This window comes from Musa acuminata, chromosome BXJ3-5, assembly GCF_036884655.1.
Source record: "Musa acuminata AAA Group cultivar baxijiao chromosome BXJ3-5, Cavendish_Baxijiao_AAA, whole genome shotgun sequence".
Classification (NCBI taxonomy): Eukaryota; Viridiplantae; Streptophyta; class Magnoliopsida; order Zingiberales; family Musaceae; genus Musa; species Musa acuminata.
Genome location: NC_088353.1, coordinates 2,291,165 through 2,306,788, shown reverse-complemented (window position 1 = coordinate 2,306,788; position 15,624 = coordinate 2,291,165). Strand labels below are relative to the sequence as shown.

The window sequence follows — 15,624 nt, the reverse complement described above, 5'->3', positions numbered from 1 at the left end:
CAACTCCATAAAGTTTAATGGACTGAATAAGTGATGAGAAGTTATCACATACTCTCGTATGAGTAATGCGTTGGTGGATGCATTACAAGATCAAGTGAAGAAGCAACCCTAGGCAACACCAAATAAAGGTATACTTAGAGTTGATGTGAAAGATCGAGCCCAATTGTAACATCTCATTAGTCCCACATCAGAAGTGAACAATTTGTATGATTAGCTTATATGGATCTGATGAGTGTATTATGTTAGCTCCCATTTAAGTATTTTGGTCCGTAGTTGAAGGATCAAAATGAAGTTATTGGCCAATTGGTTCATCAACTAGCCACTTAAGTATTTTGGTATGTGAAGGAGCAATGTGTATGATTGGCTATTTGAGAAATTTTGATTTTTTTCAAGAATTCTCCTATATATATATATATATATATCATCAGAAAACTTGCAAACTATTAAAATAGAAATAATAAAAACATAATTGATACTTATAACCTTTAGAAACTGAAATCTGATAATTATGATGGCAAATAAATTAATATTATATTTTAGATATTTTTATATTCCTAATGTTTTATGATGACAAAAAAATATTTGTGTATTGTTATTATTTTTAAACTAAACTATTCAGTGATGGTAATCTAAATAATTTGAATGGATGTTATGATCTTAATATTTGAAATGATACATGCTAATTAAATTTTGCAGGGATAAATATCCCATTTCCAAAATTTTCTATTTGTAAAATGAATATTTCAGTTGATAATTCTGTGATAGCAAGAAAACAATGATTTTTCAAAGCACACAAAATTATAAATATTAGAGAAAAGACACCCCAAAAAATCACTAATTGGTGAACCATACATTTGCTAAGACTCGAAGAGTACAAATCAATATCTCTACTGTTCATCAACATCGGAACCATTAGTACTAAACAGACATGCAGAACCCTTAACGGGATATGGCAGATATTACATTCCAAGTTTGCCAATGTACGAAGACAACTGATAGTCTATTGCCATGATGGACACTGAAACTGTTCCTATGTTATTTATCATCATCTTAGTGCTAAATATGTTACAATTAGATTACACAGGAAAAATGGTTGCAAACAGCTCTGAAGATAATACATGCCGTAGCTGAAAACAATTAGCTCTTTAAGCTTTTCACAGTCATGGTGATTCTAAGTGCAACTCCAAATATCTGCAAACTGGTCGGTGGCAGAAGCCAGAAGAAACGCCATGTGCACTCGCTGAAGCGATGATGACTTGATTATTTGTGCCACAGTCATCCAGGAGAAACTCAATGAAGACTTGAAAATTGGAGGCGATGATGACTTGATTATTTGAGCAGCTTGTTCATCGTCTCATCCTAGCTCCTGCAGTTGATACAACATTTATGTTTTCAGGTTCCAGAGCTTTGTTTAAATCTCGGCATTTCCTAAGAGCTGCTCTTATCTCCTTCAGTAACTCATCAACTCCAATGTGTTTTCTGCAAAAGTAGAGAATGCAATTACCACTATACTACAGTTTGAATGATCAGAACCAAGCAACAAAATGTGGAATAAGGGATACGATGAGAAGCTACTATAGATGATTTTATTCAATGTTGTATATGCAGAATATGACTTGTATGACAGCTAACTCAAAGCAAATAGTCTCCTGCAATCTCTCATGCCATAACTTGAGCTGGAATGCATAAGCTGTAGTCTCTTTTGCATATGGACAGTGGTGATCATCCACATTGAGGTACATGAATTTGCCACAGTAATAAGGTTTAACTTCTAGAAACCAACAATGAAGATAGTTGGAACAGGGTAAAGGAATGTAGGATACTTGAAACAGGTAGAAATATTAAATGGCTTTGGGAAAACCACTTCAAGAAAGTCTAGATAATTTGATAAAAATTTTGATTCACGAGGCATAAACTCTTTATGATTATAAAATAATATTATTCTTGTCATGCACATAATTATGCTATTTTTTAGAACACAATTGCTACTTGCACATGTTTGTGTTTAACTAATTTATTGATAAAATTCATGTGCCTGCAGTTATCACACACAAGTGCTCATACATTTGACCCTATTAAAAGCATCTTACACTGTCTTAATAATATAATCAACTAATCAATTTTATAATGAACAGATCAAGAGATATAGTACGGTGACAAGGTTCTTATTATAACAACTCTATGATTAAGCTTTCTTATACACAACCTCGGATCAAAAGTTCGAATTTAGGTTATTTAATTAATTCCTAATACTAGCATATCATTTCCTGATTTGTGTCCACAAATGAGTTAAAGCTGCTTCTGACTTAATCTAAGATGATAGGCTAGAAAAAATCGTCTGTCCATCAGGAACTTATCAGAATTATCTGCAAAAAGAGCTTACTACTTTATCTTTGAATATATTCAGTATACCTGCACAGGTGACCAAGTATTTTAGCCATATTTTGGTAGTGAAGATGATGACAAGCAATGCAATGTAGTATAGACCATGATCAGTTTGGGAATAGCCACATGCTATCGCCCAACAAAAGGATTGGGTTTGATGGATACATGGGAGATCTTCGATCATAGAGTACCTCCAAAACCAATGACAAGGAACAACCAGAAACTTGAACTAAACAATGTCCGATGAATAATCATTAAATAGAGAAGGTCAGGAGCAGTTTCCTAAGAGAACGATTCTCTGGAAATAGTTATCTTATGCCACAAAAAAAAAGATAAAAAAATAAACATAAAAACAAAGCAGTTTTGCTGACCCATAAAATGTTAATAGTTGTCTTTCAACAAATGAAGTGTTTGAAATGAGGGGTTGAGTCCCAGTATGAGTTTCAGATATGAACACAAAGAACATATGTTTAATGTGAATAGGTTGTTAGCGTCCAAGAAAATGTTTGCGACTTCTTTAAAACCATCTGTTGTATTATTACAGATGATAACAGAACTACACAGCAATGGAAGAAAACTAATGGATCTTAGTTTTCAAAGTATATCAGAAAAAACAAGTACAAAGAGAAATTCTTACAGTACGCTAGCACCAACTACTGCCAGAGGACGTGGATAGTCTTCAATCCCCTTCATCTCTTCACTTTTCACTCCTGAGGTAGGTACATGTTCATCTTCAGTTACAGTGGTCAACTTTTGGCTCATTGCCAACTCAAGTGTTGCCTTACATCCAATATTAGAAATTTCTTGAATCAAATATGGCAACCTATCTCGAGCCTGTAGAAGTCATGAGCATAACACAAAATTGATCAAATGTAGCAAAGACGAATCACATAAAGCAGGGTAGAAGAGCATGTAGCTACTTAACCAAGGGAAACAAGACTAATCAAAGATTTTGTTCAGAGAATCAAATATCAAACACATAAGATACACCTCAGGAAGGTCGGTCTTGTTTAACAGAACAATGTATGGTCGTTGAAGATACTCTGGGTTGTACATTCGAAGTTCCTGCAAATGAATTACATTAGCCATGAATTCTACAGACTGTGAAATCAGCATTGACTAATTGAACTTTTGAAAAATCTAATAAAAATATTAACAAACGTGAAAATATCCAATAAGAGCAAATTACAAATAAATTATTGATTCTCCGACAACTTTATACAAAACTAACCTGGAATGTCCAACATAATAAGCTAAATACAACGGAAATCAACTAGGAATATTATTAAGTAGCTCAGTGTGCTGATTTGGGTTCTACAGGCAAACAATACTGGGTTACTGGTTATGAACTCAACCAAGACACATCATATCCAGCTATGTGATGTGAAAACATTGAATTACCCTGATTATTTTACTTAATAAACCCAATCAGACATTAAGTTTTGCCTCACAAATCAGCCAGGACAACTTCGTAAAGCCTGACAGCTGTCTACTTATTAATCAAGTGGATCAGCCAAACCATCCTAAGCCCAACATTTTTCAGCTATATGGTTTTGGGTTCAGATTAGTCTCTCATCAGGTGAAGGCCCAAAACCTCTAATGTTAATTCAAGTAAATATCTGCTGCACTTGTATCATCTAAACTGTTGTAATTGATGGATCAAATATATACACTCTATGGAAGATTCAGACTACTATCTGTCCTAAGAATATTATACTTCAAAATTCAAAGCAACAGCAAAAAATTACCACTTGCTCAAGTTCTGACCATACCATCTCCATCAACTGTAAACCACTTTACCTTCCTAAACTCTAAATCCATGCATCTCATCAAACATAATTAAAAATACACCCTAAATGATTTCGCCTGTTTTATCAATACAATCATTCCTTTCAGTAAATTATTAGAATTGTTGTGATCAAGGCCAATATACCAAACATGGTAATAGAGAATTACTCAAGAATCTAACATATATCACCTCCTTAACAGTCCTATAATCATTCACAGGGTTCTCAGCAGCAGCATCAACCACATGAACAAGCATCTGTGTTCTCCTTATGTGTCTTAAGAAATTACGACCAAGGCCCTGCATTAAAAAAAAAAAATCCTTGCTAAAGCATATAATAATGCCAATAGAAGCAGGAAATAGAATACATGTGTGTAGTAATACCTTTCCTAAATGAGCACCTTCAATTAGACCAGGCAGATCTGCTAGTGTTGCTTCAGAAGAATATTTCAGTGCCCCTAAAGTAGGGTCACCATCAAGACGACCAAGATTTGGCATTAAGGTTGTAAAAGGATAGTCAGCAATATCTGGTTTTGCAAGTGTAATGGCTGCTAAAAGTGTAGACTTCCCCGCATTTGGAAGTCCCTAAAAAAGCAAAATATTTTGATCAACATGTGGATTATGTATATCAAGCAAATTTGACAGTGACAAATAGTGTCCCTAAAAAAGCAAAATATTTTGATCAACATGTGGATTATGTATATCAAGCAAATTTGACAGTGACAAATAGTGAGCTAACATGGTAGCCAAGTTATTTTCATACATGGTGATTCTTCCAAAAGTATAGTTTGTTGATGCTTGTTTTCGGATAATCTTTGTCCTTAGTAGATATCTTCAGAAGTAATATAACATCGCACATTGAACCTTTAATTATTTTTTAAAATAAGATTTATTGAGATTTTATCATCTGGTACTAGTCTTATGTTGGTTTATCTATCTAATGGGGTTGAACAATTGCTTTTTGTGATTGCACATTTATACTTTGTTCCAAAACCTATTGTTTTAGACTGTTGCAAAACCTATTGTTTTAGGTAAACAAGTGCACAAGGCTTCATGCCAGTGCACAGGGTGAAATTGCCCAGTTCCATCCTAAAGAGAGGTTACCAAGTGGTAACCTTTAGGGAAAATTGCCAGCCCTGTCTCCAAAACAAAGGTTGCTGGGTGATAACCTTAGAGAACTGGGCTTACCACCCAGTTTCAATTATTTAAATTGGGGGTATTGGATAAGCCTATCACCTGGTACCACTAGTTTTTCCTTCTTTTATTGGATAACTTCATTCACGACTATTACTTCTTTTATTCTTTTCTTTTTTCCCTTCCTCCTATGATCCTCTCTCCCTCCTCTATTTCTCCCGACATTCCTCTTCCATGCAACTCTTCCTCCTCCTACCTGTTGCCAGTGCTCTGTTGCTACCCCACTACATCATCGGATGGCCGATTCCTCCCCTTTCCAGTACTGCTCCTCTTCTACCTCCACCACATTTTCTTCCCCCTTCCCTACTCCTATTCCTCCCTCCTCGGACTACTCTAATACTACTACCTCTACCTCCTCCCTTCTTCCCCCTTCCCTACTCCTATTCCTCCCTCCTCAGTCTTTATCATTGGCCCATGCTGACCGGTACATTGGCATGCCATATGTTGGCACACTGATGGATACAACCCATACCAATCCGACAGGCAAACAGTACAGGTCTAGGATCAAGACTTAAAACTTTGTTGAAGAGACTCAAAACTATGTTCCTTTACCCCTATAAAGAGAGGGTGTTTTCAGAGCTTGAATCCTCATTACCTAAATTGTAATGAAGCAACCTTATCATGATATCAGTTGAGGTATCTTCTGGATTTACATTAGATGTGAAAAGAAGAAAGATCTATCAAAATACCTTTAAATTGATGAATAACTTGAACATGTTTTTCATTTTCAGTTATCTTATCTTCACTCTTTTTACACCAATCGGAAAGAGAAAAAGGGATGTTTGCTATCATTCCGGTACCACTGTCTAATCAATGAGTCAAGCTTGTCTGCCCTTTCAGAGGAAAGGTGATCCTGCCTGTCCAAGGGGAAAAGGGTAGAAAGACAGATCTCTTTGACTCTCTTTATGATTTCAATATCTTAAAAGGGTTTTTTGTAAATAACTTAATTTGTCACACAACTACTTTCTTATATTGCTTAAGATGGAAAAGAAAACCAAATAAAAAAATCAGAATTTGGTTCAATCGAGAATTTCAAAGCTTAATTTAGAATTGCAAACCTATAAAGAAGTTCAAATTTTGATTGAAAAATCCACAAAAAAGAAGCATTTATAAATCAAATATTGCATAAAAAGGGAAGATTATCTTCCGAAACAATTTTGGAAGTAAATCATATCTAAAGAAGGCAGATTGATGAGCTGTATTCAAGGGTTCTAATTCTTGATTATAATTTTCTTGAAATGATATTCCTGTTACACCTAAGGGGTCTTGAAAAGAATATTTAAACAGTTACTAGGTCCTCTCACTGTAAATTTCTTACAAACAAATAACAAAGTCACCATTTCCCAATGACTTAAACTGAATCTCAATGTGTTTCACGTTTCTTTAGCTTCAGTTCTACAGACAGCATTTCATAATTGACAAATAATTATCATCAGGTTCTATGTAATACTCATTATCTGTTTCATAACCTTTAGACTTCAATTAGACATGATATGAAGTTGAGTCTTTAGAAATAGTTGATCAAACATAATACTCAAAATAACAACCCATCTTCACATTCATTGAGTTTTCAAGTTATAGATTTCAACTAATATGTTTTACAGTATTACTCTGCATGAATAGTTGATCAAACATAATACTCAAATTAACAATCCCTCTTCACATTCTATACATTTCAACAAATATGTTTTAGAGAATTACTCTACATGAATTGCTGTTGTTCGGACACAAGTAAAAATGTTAAATAATCCTTGCACATACCACAAGAGCAACGTCAGCAACCACCCTTAGAATAAGTTCCAAGCTAACCTCTTCCCCAGGTTGTCCAAGAACTAAAATCTGGGGGGAAGGCAATAATATGCTTAATGAAGACATATATGCATTTACTGGATTATAAAACAACAATAAAAAGAAAAGTTAATGCAAGCAAATCATGTGATATATATACATGGTGAGGTGTTAAATAAAAAACAAGCTGCAACGTCCCAACTATTTGGGGTTTCATTGAGCTCTATGTGAGCAATATTTATAGTTAATTCAAATCTTGGTTTGAATGGTGATATTGCTTTACAACAGTATATTATGCTTTTAAATAAACCCTGCTTCAACATATGTTCTTCATTTATTAACAAATACAAAAGCTCAAGACAACTGCAACACTCAAAATTATTAATGATGTTGACTTTCATAAAACAATATTCTAGTTTTCATATTAGTTTTCTAGTTCATTTTTCTCTGTAGAAAAATGGGAAACAAGTTGACCTATTCAAAATCCAAAGTTATTTCCCTTATTTGTTTACCTCACCCTCGATTTCTAGTACCATTGGTGGTGACACAGGTGGCTGCAGCAGTCATAAACAGCAAGTGAATGGTGATAGCAATAGTAAGGTCAGTGGTTATGAAGATATGGTGTGAAAGTGATGACGGTTGAAGAGGCGATACTGGTGTTCTAGTGATGTGAGGCAGCAGTGGTGGAGGAGGATGGTGATGCTGGCAATAGTTTAAGTGTTAATGGTGGTGCTATGATGGTGCTATTTACGAGCTGATAATGCAATCACTGGTGGGATAAAGATGGCAATGATATAGACACTATAGTTACAACAGTAGTGACGATAGTGATGGACAAAGCAACAATGGTAATGAAAATAGTAGTGGGATGGTGCTAGTGGGGATGGCGATTGTGGTCACCATATTGGTAGCAGGGTAGTGCTATAGCAGTGATGGCAGTGAAAATTCCAATGACGTTAGTGAATATGATAGTCAGCCACTGATTGTAGTTGCAAGTTGCAACAATGTGGTAGTGAAAGTGGTGATAAAGATGGCATGAGCCACATGAAAATGATATCAATGACAAGACTAGCACAAAAGATCAAGTGATTTGGGATATAATTTTGTAGCCTTCCAAAGTCTACAAAATTGAGAAAACAGGAGACGTGATTCCTCAAGAATATAATTTCCATTTTTCAAAGTTTTCTATCTCCTGATTTTTTTTTTTTAGAAACTAAAGATATCTCTATAAGCACACCCTGGACATTCAAGCACCCAACCCAAAGTAAGTTCTTGGAGGAATTCGAATTGACACCATGTAATTTCACTTCTACATTTTGATGATACCACTAAAAGAGTTCAAAAGTCCCGGATGACTATTAATGTTGTCATCATAACATAAAAGGAAGCAACTTGAACTACTCATTAGTTCTTACCTTGTCGCTTTCATCTCTCATTACATTAGTAGTTAAAGCCATCAACCTTTTCCTTTTGTGTTCTGGCATCTCTAACAAACTAATCTGTCACAAAAAGAAAAAGAATTAGTGTATATAAGGCCAGAATAGAAAGTAGCCAAAATGTCAATTAATGATGTTCAGCTAACATTATAAATTCCCAGTTAAATGAAGATGATTATTAGCCATCAGACTGACTATTATTGGCTGATTTTGAGCTTTTATTATTGGCATCTTGTAACCTTTTGACAAAGGAAAGGTATATGGTATGCCTAGTTTTGGTAAACGATAGGTTTTGTCACTTATGCTTTTTTATCGCGCACTATGTATTATAAGTTTCCATTATAGGAACAGTGTAAAACGAAAAAAGAGCAAGGATGGATTTATTTTTTGGAACTTATTTACTGACTTATCCTCAACACAGTCTCCCCATTCTTAATTCTTTCCCATGAACATTAAAAATACAAAGACCAACAGAATAATTGGACCAGCAAGCCTCAGCACATCGGAATAAGTGTGTGCCACCCACGACCTAGGGCGATGCAAAAGAGACAAGTTAAAAAAACAAATCTAATTTTAAATTTATTTGCCAATTAGATCTTCCCCTTTTCCTTTTCCTTTTCTCTGAGTAAAGGTTAAATCTCACCAGACTGGACCTACCCATTTCTTTTCTTTTTTTTTTACTAAACTTTTCTTGAGTTATATTTGTATATTTGTGCCACTCGCATTTGGCGATGACAACTGATGGCATGGTTCTGTATGATGTAATGGTCTACGCAACCAGAATGTTAATACTTCGGTTGGCCAAGTGGATATTACTGCTAGCTTTGGACTTCATAGTGAAAGTTTGGAGTAAATTTTTGGCTAAGGTTGGCATGGTAAGTGAAGACCAATTTAACAGAGGTTTAGAACCTCAATTATTTTGATTTTCATTTTTTGAGTTATATCTGCTAGTGCAGTATGCTCTTTAATCACAGGATAAACTTGTTTAAGATAAATTGGTTGTCTAGTTGATTTAGAAGAAAAAGAACTACATGCCTGGAAACTTCTGCAACATGACAACTTCTGAAAAATAGAGTCAATCTAATACTCACCCCACCTTGTCCACCCCTTGCAACAAGAATTTCATCACCTGGCTGTGCCAAATCTGCAAGGATCTTTCCTCTTCTGTGTTTTACAACCGTGCCTGTCATATTTCTGAGATGTTAGAGACAGATGCAGATTTCCATTATTAATGTCCGGTTAAAGGTAAATGTATGTACTGTGAAGATCCATTTACATATACAGAGCGAGATACAATTATTTTACCATTGAGTGACCTGATATCCAGAAAGTTATAGAACCATAAATCAATGTTGAAAAGGAAACAGTTCTACAGCCAACTGAACATTGTCAAGCATCATGCAACTAGTGTTATCCACAAGTAGTAAGTTTCAATTTGCTAAATATTATATAAATTCCTCATTTATGCATGTGTGAATAAATATATACACAGACACATTGAGAGAGAAAGGCAACTCATCCTCTGTAGAAGCACCACTTGCATGTGCCACAGAAAGAAAATCTAAGACAATGTCATTAGTTGAAAACAGATGCAATTTTGAGGATAGATAAATTTTATATAAGTTTTCATAAAATTTGAAATCCATACTTTGTTACGCAAACAAATACGTAAAATGTAGGTACCCATACATTTATAATATTAAATTCCTAGTTAATTATAAAGCTTGGAGCCTGTTATACTTTAAACGGCTCTACCATGGATGATATTTTTAGATGTTAACCTAGAGGTGTTGTTAATTATGCAAATATTATGTGTTTTTGTGGTGCATTATGAATATACCACTGAACATGGTAAATGTTGTCATTTACAATTGCATTAAGTACATAAGTAACATCAAAAGGCAACATCGGCTCATCATGTAGCATTATCCTAGAACCATCAAGAAAATAAAATATATCAGGTTATTGGGGAATTTATCGATTTGAGCAGTCTAAGATATTCAATGCATATCATAAACAAAGACATACATGTTTATACACAAAATCCGTCCAGACTATTATAAAATTATGTCCAAATGAATCAGAAACTCCTTTTGTTGATTTATACCAAGAATTGGCAATCTCTGGTACAAAATCAATTCCACATGCATTTTAGCAATTAAAGAAAATAAGTAGAAACCTTGATCCTCAGAAGATATGCAAGTTCATATTCCAAAAGACACAAACGGAACACCTGTCATGGCATCTAGTTACAAGCTACTTAGAAGTTATCGCATCCATAATAACATCTCAATCATCTTAATGAAGCAATTCCTTGATAACTTGTGCAAATACAGAAAAATGCATACCTATAGGAACAGGTATTCGTAAAGTTGGTGCAGCAAATCCATCATGGAGTTGTGAATTCAAAGTACCCATGGCATCAACATTTCCCCCTCTCTTTGCACAATATCGTTTCTTTTGGTGAAACTCCAAAAGAGATTCTGTACTCTCATCAGCATATATGATTACATCACCCCCATGTCCTCCCATTGGTAAGATAAGTGAGCCATCTGAATCCCTTTTGTACGGGCTTTTCTTCCTAGTATTCTCGTGGCCATATTTTCCTTGTGTCTTTGAATTTATCTTTTGGTTTGGCATGCTGAGAACTGCACCATGGCCTCCATCTCCAGCACGTACAGTAATAATGACTTGATCGAAATACTTGTGTGGTTCTCTGATCAGTGAAGCAGTGTCAGTTGAAGGGGATTCTTTCACCCTAGTAGATCTACAGTTAATTGCAGTATGATCTATGATCTTTGGACTATAGCTCCACTGCTTAAACCTGCAAAAGAGGCAAGTAGAGGAATGGAATAGAATGAGGAGATATTTCAAACCCCATAATCATGAATATTTGAAATCCTCTGCTTAAAGGTGTGCCTGAAGACTCAATACAACAACTTAGTTTTTGGCTATTTAATACAGTTTAGGCCAAAGTTATTGTGCCAAAGAGAAAATGAGACAACAAAATCGGATATATGTAACATTGCATAATTCTGTTTATTTCTATTTAAAACAGAAACAGACAAAGAGATCATGTGAGAAGGTGCCAGCCCACCTAAAAAGCCTTCAACTGTCCAGCATCCACTTCTCATGGCTAGCCCATATGATAAATTTTAAAAGTCAAGGACCAGTTCCTACCTACAAAAGCTTCAACCATCCAGAAATCCACTTCTTGTGAGTCTATGGCAGTCCCATATGATAAATCTTAAAAACGACGACCAGGTTTTATAACAATCAGGAGACATACTTTTTTCTCATTCTCTACAAGACTCTTGCAATGCTGCTCACACTTACTCAGAGAGCACCATCTAGGAATGCTCATATATGCTTTTATTTTCCAGTCATATGCGTTTAATGTAAAAGCTATTTTCTATTACCTATGTGGTAAGTATGTTCCTTGAGCTTACAAAACAAAATCCATCAACTCTCTCACCCACTTCATGGACAAGGACATACAAATGTTGGAAACATATCGAGTGAACATTTTGCTAAAACTAATTTACCATAATATTTTGATCGTAGAGGCGAGGTGAGATCCACATTCAAGAGTACTGTTGGTAGCGATTTGAGGGGGAGCACAATTGATGAAATCATGTTCCACCAAATCACCGTATTCGAATATATACAAACAAATAGGAGGGTGTTTGTAATATGTCAAGGGGGAGGGAAACTAAAAATCTCAAAATTTAAGTTGAAGAGTATGTTCCAATTAAAATCATTGAGAAATCATAGAATATGCAAATAGTTGTGTATCACTCTCCTAGTATAATCCTAATTTGTTGACAAGATGAAGCAAATTATTCATCTTAACCATGGAACGTCTGAAGTAAAAAGATGTTGACCATGAATTCAGAAAGTTCCAAATTCAATTTAGGTATCGTGGATCCAACATGATAATGATCTTTAACAAGTTCATTGGAAACTTTGAACGATCCCTGTTAGATAATATAAGGACAACGAAGTCGGTTTCGTTTTGACCAGTAATGTAGTTTAGCCTACATTTTGAATGAGGTGTGGATGAGGGATATCATGTGCCAGGGAAATATCTGAGGTTACTGCACAAATGAGTTTGCTCAGTCCTAGCTTAATTTGAGCTAGCATAGATGGGCCAAAAATTGTACTGTCAGACCATTCAGAACAGGATAACTGAAAGCACAAAGTGAACTAACACCAAAATAATAAGAATTGAAAGGCACAGTAACGTTATGCAACTAATGAATCATTGAGTCCCTTCCTTGCGTAACATCGGGTACCCGAGCGACTTGACCTCCCAGGCAAGGATGCAACATGAAGATTCATTATAATTCCCACCAGACAAATGATATAATGATAGTTTCAAGAAGTCCTCATCCGGCTTCAGAAAAAATAAAACACATGAAATCAAGCCATTCCACATAAGAAACGAAAACTACCACTTGGGCACAAGAAACTGGACAGTGTGTCCCTTGAAACTCTCATCAATATTTTAAAATTTTCTTTCCTTAACTATAATCAAATTGTTTCATATGGAGAGAAAACAAATTATGTCCACCTGTGCTTTGAGATTCTCATCAAAATTCTAAGTTTCTTCTTAACTATAATCAAGTTGATCCATAAAGAAAGGGAAAAAAAACTACCAATCCACAACAAAGTGCACTGCCTGTGCCTTGAAATCTCCTTAATATTTAAAATTTTCTTTCTTAACCGATAAGCACCCATGCAAGAAGATGATGTAATATAAAAAAAAAACTAATCCCAACAGTTTCTATAATACCCGATTTAATCCCTCATCCGAAGTAGAATATGACTTGAATGGACTTATAGGGACTACCTATACTAACACTAACTTGGACAAAAGCTTTTGGAGTTTATGATTCAGACTCAACAAAGTTAATGGGACAGTGTTTCATTTGGTCAAGTCATGACAAATGGTATCCGACCTAGTATTAAGCATGGTGAGAGACCTAGTATTAGATATAGTAAAAGGCACGGACGGGACTAGAGGGCATGTTACAGTGTGATATGTGTTGGACATGGTGAGGGGTTCAAGAAGAGAAGGACTATCCGTGGATTAAACAAAGCCACCACTAGATTGGACGTCACAACGAAAGCAGTAGAAGACATAAGGATTATATGGAACCACCCTGTCAGGATTTGATTTTGAACTACGTTAAGTTGCCAAGGATATCAGGCCCTTAATTCTACACCGAAAGTAGAAGACATAAGGGTTAGATCGGTCTCCTAGCACTGACTTTGGATCATTAGTTCAAGCTTAATAAAATTATTGGATCAATTATTGTTATCCGGCCAAGTTGTGACAGTTTCATCGACAATAAATCAAGACGATGAGCGTAATACGATGGTTCTCCACGATAATTTCAAATTGCATAATGATGATTCGATAGAGTCAGCTACGCATTACGAAATATTTTGTCCTCGACAAACAAGGATCGTAGACGACAGAAAGCAAAGAGCATAAGAACATCGACATTGGAAAGAGGCGAACCTGCGGACGGAGACGACGCGAGGGTTCGAGTGAAGAGAGAGCGATGACAGGTCTCTCAGGGGCCGCTGGGTATTCAAAGACAGAGGCGGACACAACAGAAGGGCCATTTGAGCGGGCGAGCGAAGCGATTAGAGAAGACAACGGTGGCGATGCCGGCCGAGCCGGAGGAAGGCCAATAAAAATATCATCCGCCGAAGGTTAGTTTGGAGACTGAAGATCCGCCGTTCAAGACTCGGATCGACGGATAAAATTCAGCCACGTGTTGGACTAAGCTGGGCCGGGCTGCTTTGATTTGCGTTGGATGAGGTCGGGATGGGTTTGGATAAGACCGATAGTATATATATATATGATTAATAATTAATGATAATTAAGGGGTTATGAGAAATAAGAATATGATTAATAATTAATGGATTGTATTCAATAAAACTATATTTTTATATTTTTTAGATAATTATATAAAAATAAAAAAAAAATATATTAATAACAAAATGGAGATCGTTAATAGCAATCTCAATTTTCCTATATCCAGCATCAATGACTAATGAATCTATAACACCTTAACAAAGTGAAGGTTTATGATTGATTGAAAAACTTAAAAATATAAGATTATATATATTAATATATATTTTGATTATCTGACTATGATGGCATACTCTATATCTATCTCAATGTTTTATTATAAAATTTTAATTTCGCCATGCATCAAATTCTATAAAACGACATCGAGAATATATTTTCTAACTTGTATATTTCAAGAAGCAACTTTTGCTTATTGACTTTGTAACTTATGTCAAAATGATTTTATGATATGATATATTCGTGTTATGTCCAAAAGATATGATATGATCATGTCAACTACATAATAATATAACATTGACATGTCTAACACAGAGTATTAAGATGTCAATTATGTAACGTCGTATCTCATGTGACGTTGAGATGTATTGATAATTATTCTCACATTATTATTATTTATTTATCAAATATATAAATTTTAAAAATATAAAATATGTTTGGTATGTATTTATCTACGTATGCATGTATTAAGAAAATTAGACTAAATCCCAAACAAATTCAAATCAAATTGATTTGTTTCTTGATGAGTCGAACAGAGTAATAGGCCACGAGTATTCTATGATTAGATATTAAAAATAATATTATTAATGAAATCGCTTTTTTGTTTGTTTGTATGGGTTACTTACATCTACCCGACCGTTTAAGATTAGAGTCCGACATCCTTTGATTAGGTTTCGGGTATGTTCAGGTAGGAAAGTAATTATTCGAGTCGGACTCGGACTTACATAACGAGGATGCTAATCGGATTTCGGATCCGGTAGCATGAAATTAGCGGGTATTCTACCCGTTATTCCTCCAAAACCGCACTCCACAGCGTATGTTAGCCAGCCCCTGGCGCAACAAAGACCCGAGGGCAGCCCCCAAGACACGTTGTTTTCGCCCAGAGCCAATGCTTGTCCCCACCAATCTGAACTTTACGTGAACTCGGCTAC

The 15,624-nt window shown here is 35.2% G+C and overlaps 1 protein-coding gene across 1 annotated transcript; it reads right to left on the bottom strand.

Annotated features, from left to right (window-relative positions):
• Window positions 1-1,012: 1,012 nt before the first annotated feature.
• Window positions 1,013-14,267, bottom strand: LOC103983811 (probable GTP-binding protein OBGC2). The gene is made up of 10 exons (XM_065150853.1): window positions 14,117-14,267; window positions 10,938-11,413; window positions 9,681-9,772; window positions 8,569-8,652; window positions 7,127-7,204; window positions 4,556-4,756; window positions 4,364-4,471; window positions 3,376-3,450; window positions 3,023-3,219; window positions 1,013-1,479 (listed from the first exon to the last, which is right to left on the bottom strand). Exons 1-10 carry the CDS (start codon window positions 14,221-14,223, stop codon window positions 1,347-1,349), a joined length of 1,551 nt encoding a protein of 516 aa, XP_065006925.1. The 5' UTR covers window positions 14,224-14,267; the 3' UTR covers window positions 1,013-1,346.
• Window positions 14,268-15,624: the final 1,357 nt, after the last annotated feature.